The sequence below is a fragment of the Mastigoproctus giganteus genome, chromosome 7, assembly GCF_048544385.1.
Source record: "Mastigoproctus giganteus isolate SK-2022 chromosome 7, ASM4854438v1, whole genome shotgun sequence".
NCBI classification, from domain to species: domain Eukaryota; kingdom Metazoa; phylum Arthropoda; class Arachnida; order Uropygi; family Thelyphonidae; genus Mastigoproctus; species Mastigoproctus giganteus.
Window position 1 is genome coordinate 224,167,714 of NC_143581.1, and position 14,416 is coordinate 224,182,129.

Consider the following 14,416-nt stretch of genomic DNA (forward strand, 5'->3'; position numbering starts at 1 on the left):
TGTGACAATTTGGTGAAAGACAATTGGTGGCTACGACAATTCGGTGTTTATGACAATTTGGTGTATGCGCAACAATTCGGTGCATTTCTTTACACTTTGTCGCCATACTAATGGCCTTTCAGATGGCACTGTGATTATGAGCCATGCTGTGTGGGAAATGAGGTAGTTCGAGTACCGTCACAAAGGAGGAACTTTTATGGGTGGGTGCTTGGTTCCCTCCTCCACCTAGTAATTCGAGTTTTGTTTTTAATGGTTGCTCCACAAAGCAAACAGCAGTACAATATATGCAATTCACAAGTATTACATAAAGACGCCTCACAACCTTGGTTGCTTAGTTCAAAAATAAAACACCCTTTTAAATACCGTTCCTCCATGCTGTGTCTTTTGCCTTACCATCCCTTAGTCACGAGCGTCGAAAATTACCACGGGCCATGATGAAAACGCCTCACTGGGCCAGAGTGCTTTTCCATGTAAGGGACTCGAACCCCAATTCCGATCCGTATACAATACCAGGGAAGCTTACCCGCCTACCCTTAAGCCATGCACGGTATCAACCTACTTTTTATTGTTTGTTACACGGTAACAAACAATAAAAACTACAGCGCGGGTTGCAAACCGAACTTCAGAAGATGCGCACGCCGCCAGCATCCATTAATGATCGCTATTTTTAGTCTCCGAAACAATTAACCCCCCCTCCATGCACATTTCCTAAAAAATGCAACTTACAGAAGTGAAAATAGTGTGCTAACAAGGTTCTCTTGTGTCCCAATCTTTAATCTCTCTGTGGCACTTCTTTAATAGGACCTCGTAAAAAAAAGTAGGATGTGAATTATTAAAATAATTATCTCCATAATTTTTTACACAACGAATTTATGTGATCCCATTGTTCTTATTTAGTTTAGTTTAGTTATTTGGTTTTTAGGAGCATTAGCAACTAAGGCCATATTGCTCCGGGATATGCAGTGGTCATTTCCTGACCTTTCCGCATCCTCCGTATTTGGTGGTGACGGGCTCGAACCCCGGTCTAATCAAGAAGCGTGTGCTACGCACTGCTGCTCCTTCCCACCTGGCTAGGGAGGCGCCTATTGTTCTTATAAACTGTGTATCTATGATCGCGTTGTTGATTTATCCTCGCAAATAGTAGTGGTATAATCACCGTCCTATCCACACCGCGTGGAAAAGTCTTGAGTTCGAGCCTCGTCACTAACCTGAGGAATTTTTATGAGCTTTTTACACAATGTGGCTGAGTTAATCGGTCTCAAGAGAGGATTGCATGGTTTCCATCCCACAGAATACTGTATACGAAATTTGGAGGTACAACATACCGAGGCCTCATAGCCAAAGTTGCTTTTGCGCATAGCGGGCACAAATTGTCCATATCTAAATAATTGCAAATATGCGAGTAGAAATAAAATACACCTACTCTAGAAAAAAATTATTACCTCTCCAAGAAACAGAAAATCAAAGCAAAATATATATGGCTTATCATTAATACCAAATCACATTGAGTACGTATTTTTGAACAGTTTAAAAAAGTGATAAAATGTTATTGAAATAAATGTAAAACATGAAATATTACAAGATGTGTACCTTCCATTTTATTCCAAAATTTATCAATTTTGGAAATCCGCTGCGTTAAAAGACTTCTGTTTCATTTGCAACCTCCGCATTGTAAGAAAATCGTTTACCACCAAACTGTTATTTAAATGTACCAAATAAATATAAATCGCTAAAGGCGAAGTCGGACTTAGGGAGGGTTATCAAGAAGTTTCCGCTGCTAATCATTAATAATCTCTTGGTTTGCACGCGCTATATGCGGTGGTGTCATGCAACAGCAGTACTTCATGAGTCTACAGCTCAGGCCGTTTTCCGCAAATTGAGTCTCTATAAGTTCTTTCAGAAGTGTTCAATGTGATTCAGCACTTGATATCTCCACGCTGTCGAAAATGCACAAGAAAGCCCCCATGGCAATCCCAGTAAACAATCCCCATTATCTTCAGCACACCTTAAACTTCTTTGTTGGGAGTAAACCTTGATGATTCTATTACGTGAAAGTACATTTGGATTTGGGTAAAAGTAGTGAGCCCACGCTTCATCACCGGCAACGATCCTGACGATTTTCTGACAATGCGAGGTTGAAACTGATGTAAGTCACCACACTGCTCAACAAAATTAACAGAACACGTAGAAAACCTGTTATAACTCGTGCGATGAAGCGGGACATTTGGTATGGCGATGTACCATAGAATAACGATGATTTCAAGAGACAGCGAGAAACTTCGGACATGTAAAAGGATATTTATAGGGTTGTGTAAGAAGTACCAAAAAGGTCACATTACACAAGTCGATACAAGATGCTCTAAAATATGGTCACATGACATTAGTACGGCGTGTGTTACTCTACAACGGCTAAACAGGCCTGACAGTGGGTGAACCTCGCTCGATATAAGTGTTTCTATAAGATTCTGTGGCAACAAATCCCATCCTTCACACAGACCAAGTGACCGAAGAGTTGGACGTCCGCATACAACGCAACACTCAAGAGCATCCCACACATGTTCGATCGGATTTAAGTCTTGTGATCGTGCTGGCCACGATTGTATAATTTCACTGTTGCATATTTCAGTTTCAAGATATTCCTCCACATTTGAGCTTTATGTGCAGTGAGGATGTGCATGAAAAGAAATCTGAGCCAACCTCACCCCGATCAAAAACATAAAGAGGGGTGCGCCTTTATCATCATTCGCCCCACACGAGAACACCACCTCCAGCGTAAATGTCCCTTTCTCTGATGTTGGAGGCATAGTACCACATTCAGAGACTCGTGGACGACTTCCGACCACAGGGTGATTACCTGCCAAATCAGAAGATCATTAAACAGGCTACTGATACCTAAACAAACACTAAATCGCTTCGCCATCCGCTGGGCGAACTGGGAAAGGTTCAGAGAGGTTTTAATGCCCGCTGCAGCCCTACACCTGGAAACAACAAACCAGAATGGGGATCCAGATGAGAATCAAAAGAGGGTAACGGAAATAATACTTGCGGCGAGTGAAGCATCAATGAAGAGGAGAAATCCCAAACCGGGAGCAGTCCCGTGGTGGACTCACGAGATCCAGCAACTCAGAAGGGAGACCATGAGAAGAAGAAAACTCTTTCAACGGGCAAGACGCACATGGCCTGCTGCTGAGGTCCAGACACTAAAGGAGCACTATAGAGAAGCAAGAAACAGATATACGGATGCGATAAACAAGAGCAAACAAAGAGCCTGGGAAAACTTGGCAGGCATAACAGGAAATAATGAGCCATGGGGGGTAGTCTATAGGATAATCACAAACAAACTCCCCAGGGGGGAAGTTATTTCTACCACATTGACACCACAGGGGAGCCAAACCACCACATGGCAACAGTCAATCACAAATATTCTGGGCACTATTTTCCCGGAGACTGCCATGCCTACTTCACCTGAACAGCATAGAATATGCCAAGAAAATGACATATACACCACTGACTCCCGTGAACCACCGTTCACGCTAGATGACATCAAATCCGCGGCAAATCACGTAAGAAATAATAAGTGCCCTGGCCTCGATTATCTCGAACCGGAAATTGTCAAAAAAGTAACGGATCTGACCCCGAACTCCTTCTAAATCTGTTTAACAACTGTTTGCATCAAGGCATCTTCCCAAGAAACTGGAAGACTGCGGGACTGAAGCTGATCCCAAAAACACCCACGAAGCCTCCACAACAGCCAACCACTTACAGACCGATAGCTTTGCTACCAGTGATCAGCAAACTATTTGAGAGAATGCTATATGCCCGAATGGACACACATTACAAGAGTGCTGAACTGCACATGTCTACCCAGTTCGGCTTTAAGCCTGAGTCTTCGACAGTAGAGGCACTTAGACATCTGCTGCACGGTGTGGCCAGTTGCAACAGTAAATACTACCTAATCATCTCCATAGATTTTGCCGGGGCTTTCGACACCATTTGGTGGCCAAGTGTCCTGGCAAGGCTAAGGCGGGCCAACCTTCCCTGCAATTTGTATCTCACTATCAAGTCTTACCTTACCGACAGGAGTATTAGTGTCGTGGCATCCTATGGTAGGGTAAACCGCCGTGTCTGCAGGGGTTGCCCCCAGGGTTCTGTCCTGGGGCCGCTGTTGTGGAACATTGTCTTGGATGAGTTCCTGGCCATGGACCTTGGTGACGTCCAAACCCAAGCTTTTGCCGACGACTTAATCTTGAAAATTGCTGCCGACAATAGAACCCAGTTGGAGGTAAAAGCAAACCATGCCATCAGGATACTACAGGACTGGACCATCTTACACTGCCTAAAAATCTCACCAACTAAGACATCCTCAATCTTACTGAAAGGCTCCCTTGACCTGCACAGGCCACCTCAAATAAAGGGTGAACAACACCACAGTGAAACTCCAAAGCCAGCTTAAGTACCTGGGGGTGATATTAGATTGTAATCTTTCCTTCAAGCAGCATCTCACACATTTAAGAACAAAGATAAGGAAGTACTCTGCACTGTTAGCACGTGTGGTTCGTCGTGACTGGGGACTTAAACGTCGCGTGCTCTCCTTATATTATAAAACGACATTCCTACCAGCTATAACATACGCCTCTGCGGTTTGGTATCACAAGGCATCAACCGCCGTAAATAGACGCATAATCGACTCAATCCATAGAACTATCCTGTTAACCATTACCAGAGCCTGTAGCACCACTAGCACTGTTGCCCTACAGGTCTTGGCCGGAGCCCTTCCCCTCGACCTGGACATCATACGTACTGGAATAGCCTATTATATAACCAAAGGAATGCCTTGCACCCACCAAGACTACACAGTGGATAACAATGCAACCCACAAGGCTGAAAAGAACAGGCTGCAGAAATACCTAAAAGAAACCTGGCAATACCACTGGACAAACACAACAAAAGGGAACATCACCAAAAAGTTCATCCCGGACGTAGACAGAGTATACCCCATTCTTCCAACCTGGCTGCAACCCGGACTTTACACGACCTGCCTCCTTACGGGTCATGGGGCTTTCAATGCAAAGCTTACAGCATTGGGAATAGTGGAGGATCCGCGTTGTACTTGCGGGGAACAAGAAAGCTGGGTGCACATTATGTTTGAGTGTGTTCAATACGAAGACCTTAGATGCAGACTAATAACTAGAGTTCACTATTTACCGAGGGATCTCGAGTCACATCTACTAGATACACAAGAAGAATATTTAGCCTTAACTGATTTTGCCCAGGGATTATTTACCAGGCGCCAAACACTAGCCGCCATATACAGAAGACCTTAACGGAATGAGACAAAACAAAACTGCAAATAGCAGCGAGACGACACAGAGGAACCGACTATACAGACCTTGGATTGACTACAAAATGCACTAGGAAAAGACAAGTGACAATAGATTGTCGAACTACAAGAGTCATGATTACCGCCAATAGAAGCGAAAAAACACCTTTAAATAGTCGTGACATCAGAACAAAGGGACACTGCCCCAAGACCTTGCAGCATAGACCCACTACATAATGACAAAAGGTAGTGTAAGGACTAGCAAACATCACGAAAGGGATAAAACCCCATAATGACAGCCAGTAGACTTGATTATGACCCCAAGATAATGACCAGAAAATAAGCCCCAGACCACATGCGGTCTGGAAGGATGACATCCAGATTTAACCCCCTATTAGTGTCCCACCTAGATGAGACTCAACGGCCAGTTTTTTAGGGCCTGCAAACTGATGGAGACGACATACGGTGGCACTCTCCCGCCGGAACAGCCTACTGGCGACCCAAATCCGCACTCTCTTGAGCGGATCTTTCTTTCCAAACTCCTGGGGAGGAGAGGCTTGCCTCTCCTTGCCTCCCCAATTTTTTCACTCTGGTGGGGCACGGGCATGCCTCACTACCTGAAGGGGCCATCTACTCTGTCGGCCCCTTATTTCCAATTTCTTCCCCCCAGTCTTCATCCTCCCCCCAAACTTTTGTCTTGCACAGCGTTTAGCCCTACATGTCAAAATCAAAAGAGAACATCAAAATTCTTGCCCGAACCTATTTGGTTTTTAAAACTCACTTTCGCCGCACAGCCCCACGTCGCGCACTATTAATACTAACTTGTAAAGTATCACTAATATCAACCTCGATTTTTTTTTTTTTTTTCTTGGTCCTAGCCACTGAAATCCCAGGAAAGTAAGTGGCAAGACCAGCCAGAGTACAAATATTGGTAACACCCGGCCGGCCTCCCTGTGGCAGGTATTGGTAACGTCGGGTCTCACTAGGGGCCCGGCGGCTAACAGGCCGGACGAACAATGGGCACAACAAACTACACAGTACATATCCCTCACACTTTTAAATCTCTGGCTTGTCCGATACAGAGAACATATGCGGAGATGGGAGAAATCCCAGGTGCCGTCAGACCCCGAACATACCTAATACCTAATACCTAATTCCTTGTTGTCTCCAGAGGAAATAACGTCTAGCATCTGTTTGTAGGCTAAAGCGGTACTCAAAGAACACAACTCTACCCCATTTGTCAGCTCCAAGTCACTTGTTCATGGCACCAGTTTCCATTAGGTCTGCGGTGGTTTGGAGTTAATTGGATACAGAGCACTGGCTTCCTTGTGTAGAGTCCACTTGAATTGAGCCTTCCTAACACAGTCCGGTTGTAAATGTTTCACCTGTGGCCGCAGAAAAACCTCGAGAGACAGGTGATGACAGGACATCGTAGAGTTCCGTCTTACTATTAGAGCCGGTTGACGTATCACTCGGGCGACTTTGGCCAGCTCTTCTTGTAATGGTTCAAGTCTCCTGGGACTGTTTCCATAGTGCCGAGACAACACTGCGTGGCACATTAAGCCACCTCCGCCTGCGACATTCCGGCTTCAAGTCGTCCAACGGCTAGCCATCTCTAAGAATCATCAAAACGACGATGACTTGCCATCCTGCGTATTGGAAATGTGGCCATCCCACTGAGAAAGCCAAATAAAGGGAAATGAAGCGATGTGGTTTTATTTTTTTATTACCACTAGTGTTTTATACGCATGAATAATTTGCATAATGTACGGCTCTGTGAGGTGGTAGATCGATTTCTATTGGATACCCGGAATTTTCATGACAAGATGCCCATTATATCAAATATTCGCCTTCAGCGACACAATCCACAATCAAATATTCGTGAAAACATTTTGTTCTGTTAATTTTGTCGGGTAGTGTAGTTACGACAGCAACTGATAAAGCGAATTGATAAAGCGATGTGACAAGTGTGTAAATGGTTTTGGTCATTATACTAAAAATGAATACCATGTCCGGGTCAGTTGCTTGTTTACTTCTTTAGTGATTTGCTTCCCAGTCCCCGGCTAACGGGCTCTGCAGTTATCGTATGAGCTCCTTTTAACGAATCTGAACGGGTTGCCCTGTCTTTGGATCGTTTAAAGAAGCCCACTGTCTTTTTTTAGATGTGGCTTCCATATCTGCACGCAGCATTCCAAATGCAGTCTCACAGTTTCCTGAAGCAGTAAAATTATAGCCTCTCCCTATCTTTCCTTTATCAAACCATACGCTTCCATATCACCATAGGCCCCTCCAGTTGCCTTCTTGCACTGCACACAGAATTTATGTCTGACCATAATAATAACTCAGAAATCCGTTTTTTTTACTTTGCGGTTGTTATTTTCCAAGTATAAAACTTGGCACTTTGCTGCATTAAAACGTATTTTCCACTTAACTAGCCATCCCTGAAATCAGTCCAAATAGTGTTCAAGGAGCGCTGATGCCTGCTGTGATTTTGCGTGATAACGCGAGGATTTGAAAGGTGGTTATTGGCCAGCACCAATGGGGCTGGTTATTTTGACATCGCTCTCTCTCTCTCTCTCTCTCTCTCTCTCTCTCTCTCTCTCTCTCTCTCTCTCTCTCTCTCTCCTTTCCTCAATGTCATTTAACATAATCAGAAACACGAGCGGTCAAAGCCCACAAGGGACTCCCACTTCTAACCCTACCTCATCCTTACTTCCTGTCGTGTAGCCATTCTGTAATCCATCTAAGAATATTTTCAATGTTTTGCTGAGATTCACATAACAAGTCATAATAATTTATGACTTGTTTATTTAATTTTATCATGTTAGTTAAAACAACATTTTCCTTTTACAAAACTGTGCTGTGTTCCCTTGATAAAACTATTCTCATCTAGATGACCCTATTGAGTTCGCTTTCGTTAACTCCACGATTTTCCTCACATGTCTGTAGCCACTGTATTAGTTTGAATACATGTAGTTGTTTTACAAACCGTGTTGCATTTCAATTGAATAACTCTGTATAAACAACTGGCGTGGTCTAATGGCATGTTGTTACCTAAATATAACTACATAATATGTATTTTTAACTTTCCAGCTGTAATTTCTATATTTTTAAATGATAATGTACGGAATACGCTAAGGCGAAATTCGTTTCAGTTAACGATCATTTTGTATTGGCGTAAATATAAATGTAATGAAACGTATATGTGTATATTCACATATATATATACAGGGTGATTCACTACCAGTGCGACAAACTTGCAGGAGGTGTAGGGGGCACGAAGACGAATCGGAATCACATAGCATTGCAGGGTCCGAAATGCCTTCGTCATGCGGTAGAGGACGTTGAACGGGAGGTCGTGTGAACAGCGATCCCTCTGGAAGTCAGCATTTGCGAACCGGTTCCCGTGGCAGTAGGATGGACGAGTATTCAAACGTTGAACTGGCCGACATGCACTTCGCGTATGGAGCTGCGGACTGTAACGGGCGCGCAGCTCTGCGCTTGTACCAGGAACGTTCCCCCGCACAGGCGTGCTCATCATCATACGATTTTCGCACGTGTGCACAGAAGGTTACGTGAGACTGATTGTTTCACGAGAGGTACCATGAATCGAGAGCGAACGACGAGGACGCCAGACAATGAGGAGAATGTCCTACGTCTTGCAGAAGGCAATCCGAGTACGAGTACTCGAGCGATAGGCAAACGATTGGGTATTTCCCAATCCACTGTATGGAGGATACTGTCAACAAACCAAATGAGTTCATACCATCTGCAACGCGTCCAATCATTGGAGCCTGCGGATTATCCACTCCGGAGGACTTTTGCTATTTGGTTTCTTCAACAGAAACGGTTCGCAAATGCTGACTTCCAGCGGGATCGCTGTTCATGCGACCTCCCATTCAGCGTCCTCTACCGCATGACGAAGGCATTTGGACCCTGCAATGCTATGTGATTCCGATTCGTCTTTGTGCCCCGTACACCTCCTGCAAGTGTGTCGCACTGGTAGTGAATCACCCTGTATGTATATATATATATATATATATATATATATATACTTTTAGCATAATCTATAAGTTGTTTAATCGATAAATAGATGAATAAAATAAATAATTTGATAAGAAAGACAGTACAGTATTCATATTGGGTAGCTTTTCCTTAAGACTTTAGAGCTAAGAGGTGAAGCCAACCTTCACCTCTTAGCTCTTCCACGGGAACTAAAACATACTGTAATTCCCCTTATAAAAAGAAATCACATTTATTTTTATTTTTTTAATTAGTAGCTGATCGTTTATTGTTCTGAAATTCTGCCTGTCTTTTTTATTAATGGGAAACCTTTACTTTTTCGGATTTTTTTTTTTTTTTTTTTCTGCTAAAAAAATTGTCCCGAAGAAGCAGTATCGAATATTGTTGTTTAATCGGTAGATTTATCAAAAATATGAACACTAATTTTTTGCATTCTCTTTTTCAAAATCAAAAATGTATGTAAATTAGAGGAGTTCTATTTTCGGTATGTAAACTAGATTTTTAACTCCAAATTATCAACTTTCGCTCGTGTTTAAATTGCTTCTGGGTGGTGTGGTATTAAAGCGAAAATATATTCCAATTCGCCTTCAGAACGATTTTCATTTGCACTCGTAGTGAAGTCTGTGATATATTATCTCACGTTTCGTGAAATGAGGTGTGCATTAAGACTAATAAATGAATATAATTGCGGCATTTAGGCCAGTCACAATTGGTGTGCTGTTTCACGTACGAACTGAAAAAATTACGTAGATGTGAAGCCATTTTAGCAAAGAATAAATCTTGGAATCAGAGTCCTATAAAAAACAATGTCGCTTTGAATTTTTCTAAATTATTTTTTCAGCAATTCTCTTTGAAATGTCACTGGCCGCTATTTGTGAAAACAAATTATTGGCGTTGGCCTCCTTAGCTACAAGTTTTACGTTTTTTATAAATCTATCGAGCTTTGGCAGAGGGCCAGAATCTCTTATAGTTACGATTTATCACGTGTCAGAGAGGAATTTACTCAAATAAACTTGTTAGAGGGTTTCCACAATAGAAACTTCTGACTGGATTGTTTCATATAGCAAATGAGGAGGTTACAAGTGTTTGTTAGAAAGCTGTTACAAGGAACAAATTACATGAAATTCTTAAAGCTGAAAGTGTATTTACATTTTTATTTATTTTATTTTAAATATTTTTTGTTTATTTAATAATCTTACATTTAATTTTATAATAATATTGATTTTGTGATAATATTAAAAAAATCGCTTCAGATAAACAAAAAGCAAAAAAAATAAAATAATAATAAATCTGCAAGCAGAGAAAATGTAAAAAAAGAAAAAAAAGCAACATCTATAATTTTAGCAAACTAAATGACTAGGATTAAGTAAGCTAATGTCGTATAATCCTTGTGATAAATTTTGTATTTTTAACTAATATGAAAGGAATTGGTATCCTTAATATTTCCACGATTTCCTTTAATTACAAATTACACCTTAATTACTAAAACATTCAAATTTTATTTATGTACGCTCGTAGTAAAAATCTCAACCCCTTAATGTATAACATAACATATTTATGGCGAAATTCGCGTATTAAATAATCGCTAATCGATATTATATCGGCTTCTGATTAAAAAAAATGATATTTTTTAACAAAGCGAAATCTTTTAATTACGAAATATGAAAATGCTACACAAAAATAGTCATTGAAATTAAATACAGTTTTTTGAGTAGATTGTAATTTTTTAGTAATAATTATTTGAAAAAATAATTTTATTTTCCTTTCAAATTTTATCAAATATTTAAAACTGATTTGACCTTAGAAGAACACGTTAAATTAAAACCAAGACAAATCACAAAAAAATATACTATTACAAAACCGAAAGGATTTGCTATATATTTATATTTACGCTGAAGTGTGCATTAAAGAGAATTCGTTTTTTTTTTTTTTTTTTGCATTAGTATTATAGTCAAATGATGTAAAGAATCTTACGAGGACTGAGCTGAATCAAAACTGAGACAAATCGTGAAAAATGTTCTGGTTAAAATTCCATTACCAAACACCTGAAGAGATTTGTTGTTCATATGTATTCACCGAACCGCGCTTTAAAAAAAATATTCTTTTTGTTTGAGGGTATCATAGCGCTCTTTCCATTCCTAGTAATGGCAGCTGTTCCAAAACAGGAGTGGCATACCCATCACCCTGACGACTCTAACACCTGCTTCCAACACATGGAACACTTTTCTTGGACACTTCATTACTGCGATGCTTTCAACATTCTGCTGAAAGTTTTATGAAGCTTTTTTTTTTTCTCCTGATGACTTTTGTCACGTGACTTACACGAGCATTTATTCTTTATCAAACGAAACAGGAATATGCAAAATCCTTTCATCTTTCCCCTTAGAAACAATTTGCATTTCCCGTAAATGGAGTTATTTCATGCGCAAAATAAAGAACGTTTATTTATATAAATTCCCGAATCTTTCTGAAATGTGTTCTTTATCGTAGTCTCCTTCCTCTTTCTTATCACAGTAGCCTGCAGCGAGTTATTATTACATTTTTCGCAGTGACGTATTTGAAACTTGAAATAGTTTCAAACAGTTTTCGGTAAATAATTCACCAAAGAGTGAATTTCCGTAGGACATTGATTGTAAAAACGATTATACCTCCATGGCTTTTGCTGAAGTCTTTATCTTCTAACTTTTTCAGCATCATAAAGAAGTATTTTGACTGCTCTGGGCCTCAATAAATATTGACAAGTGTCAAAAAGTCTGGTGAAGATCTTGAACACCCAGCCAAGGTCATTTTCCATATTTCTTGAGGCAATCGAGACAGTTCAGATTGATGACATAAATACTCCCTTCTTTTCTGACGCTTCAGAAAAGTAGTTGAGGATGTTTACCCTCCTTAGATATACGAGTATTTGCTTGCTATACAACCAGTTCTATAAGCATTTCAATGGGTTTCAACTTTGTCCCAAAAACTAGTGTTTATGCATTTCTTCCTGTCTATTCTAAAACGTGCTTAAGACTTACTGAAGCGATATCTGACTATGATAGCTCATGCGAACCCAAAGAAAAGGAGCTTCTACTCGCTCGGTTTGTTTGGATAAAGACAGTCGTAATTGCATAAGTTGCTATGGTATTAGTAATGCATAAATGCTCTGCTTAATCGCCAACGGTTGCCCCTCGGTACACGCAACTAACCTCATTCTTTTCCACAAGAATGTTTGTATTTGATATGAACAAAACGTGTGACGTATTTTACATATTTCTTTGACTGATGTGTCTTTCGCTTTTCGCCCTTGAAGCTCATGGTACTAGTTGACATATTTTAGCTTATATAATTTGATTGGTATTCGTGCGTATAAGTCACGAAAGTCACGCACAGATTGTTCTTAACTTTCCGCGTGTTTGATAATCACCATTCATGGCTTCTTAAAAACTACTTGGAAAGTCAGGTATTTTTTATGAAACACTTTCACAAGAATCTGGATGATTCAAAACTAATAGAAGGTTATTATTATTATATTATAAATTTATTTCTCTGTTGAGGGGACACCCCTGATTCTTACTAGAGATCGATATTCTCCTGTTAGTTGACCACAGTTTCATTGATCATTCAGCGAGAAAATCTGTTGGAAATATAAACATAAATAGCCCAATCGACACACCGTGTCTCTTTCTGAGTGGGCGTAAATTATGACATTTTCTGCTCGCGCCATGTTTGCCTAATATTTAAAATGCATGCTAAAAACACAACAGGTTCTTTACATTCAATTATCATCGAAAGTTAAAAACCCTCGAGCGAAGTTCAGCTAAGTTACGCAGAAGGTTTTTCTTAAATACACACTCATAAACATGTTATAGGCTTTTTTACGGTCAAAACTCATTAAAAAGAGACAGCTCGTCTAAGTACTCACCAGTATTCTTCCCGTAGTGGACTGACCAGAGATCAGTTCTCCAGCCCAGTCTTTAGCTTCGGTCATAAACCCAATCTCATTAGCCACTCCCGCGCCAGGAACTTTTCCCCCTTTCTGGTCTCTTTCGGCTCGTTGCATTTTTGTCCCCGGGCCGGATTTTTCTTTTCGACAACAGAGAAAGGCAAAGGCCCGCCATAGCAAAATAATGAAAAGGCCCGCCAGAAAGGTGAAGACACTGGACAATAAGAAGCACCACCATTTCCGATCGTTCAAACAGTCATCGCGAGCACTTAAAGTCGGCAAAACTGTGCTTTCTTGGACGCCTGTGTCGTCCGTGGCCGACATGGCGGCAACACTAGGCCTGCTACGAGATAACGGGCCTCACGAATGCGACAAGGCTATCGTCTCTGAGGGGGAGGGGTCACAGGGATGCTGTCATAATAAGGGATCGGGGAATGAATTCGGCAACATTGGGGGAGTTATAAGGACGCGCTGCGGTGTTGCTGATGCTGTTTCTTACTACGGAGAAGGTGCAAATCGACGCTAACGGTCGACGCAGAAGCCATGGCGAAATACGCCGTCCGACGCTGAACGAAGTCGGCTATCTACTGCTCTTTGCCACGGCCACGTCAGCCGCGCAGATTCCCTCGTAGAGCATCCCTTGCTCCGTGTGCCTGTTCGGTGAAAGATTACGCATGCGCACAATATGCACTGCACCAAACGTAGATGCCCAAAGCTTTCTGCAACTGCTCTTAACATGGCAACAGATGTGCCGGAAAGAAATCGAATGAATTTGCTTGTGACAAAGGAGACTGCTTGCACTGAATGGGCAGGTTTCTTTTCTTTTCTTAGAAGAGGCCAAAATTGACCTCATTTTGTTATTAGTGCATATCTGATGGCAGTTATGGTTTATATATTTCGGAAATTGCGGCCCGTATGCACTTGTAGCTTCGAAAACACCACACATTACCAGATTTTGGTAAATTTATTAAATTATAAATTTAACAGGGAAGAGAGAGAGGGTCGCCTCTCTCTCTTCCCTGCCCTGCAAACATCAAACATCAGAAAAGAATTATTATCTGATAACACTGGTTTACAGTGTATCTGATGTTTGAGTAAAAGTATGTGGAAGTTATTTTTGCATGTTTACTGATTACTAAACCGAAGTC

At 41.1% G+C, this 14,416-nt stretch overlaps 1 protein-coding gene across 1 annotated transcript in view; it reads right to left on the reverse strand.

The window, feature by feature from the left end:
- LOC150083724 (calcium-activated potassium channel slowpoke-like) overlaps positions 1 to 13,852 on the reverse strand; it is a 668,330-nt gene extending 654,478 nt beyond the window's left edge. Inside the window, 1 exon segment of the mRNA XM_090378165.1 lies at positions 13,248 to 13,852. Within this exon segment, the coding sequence (XP_090234291.1) occupies positions 13,248 to 13,592 (345 nt within the window). The 5' untranslated portion in view covers positions 13,593 to 13,852.
- Between the last annotated feature and the right edge of the window lie 564 nt (positions 13,853 to 14,416).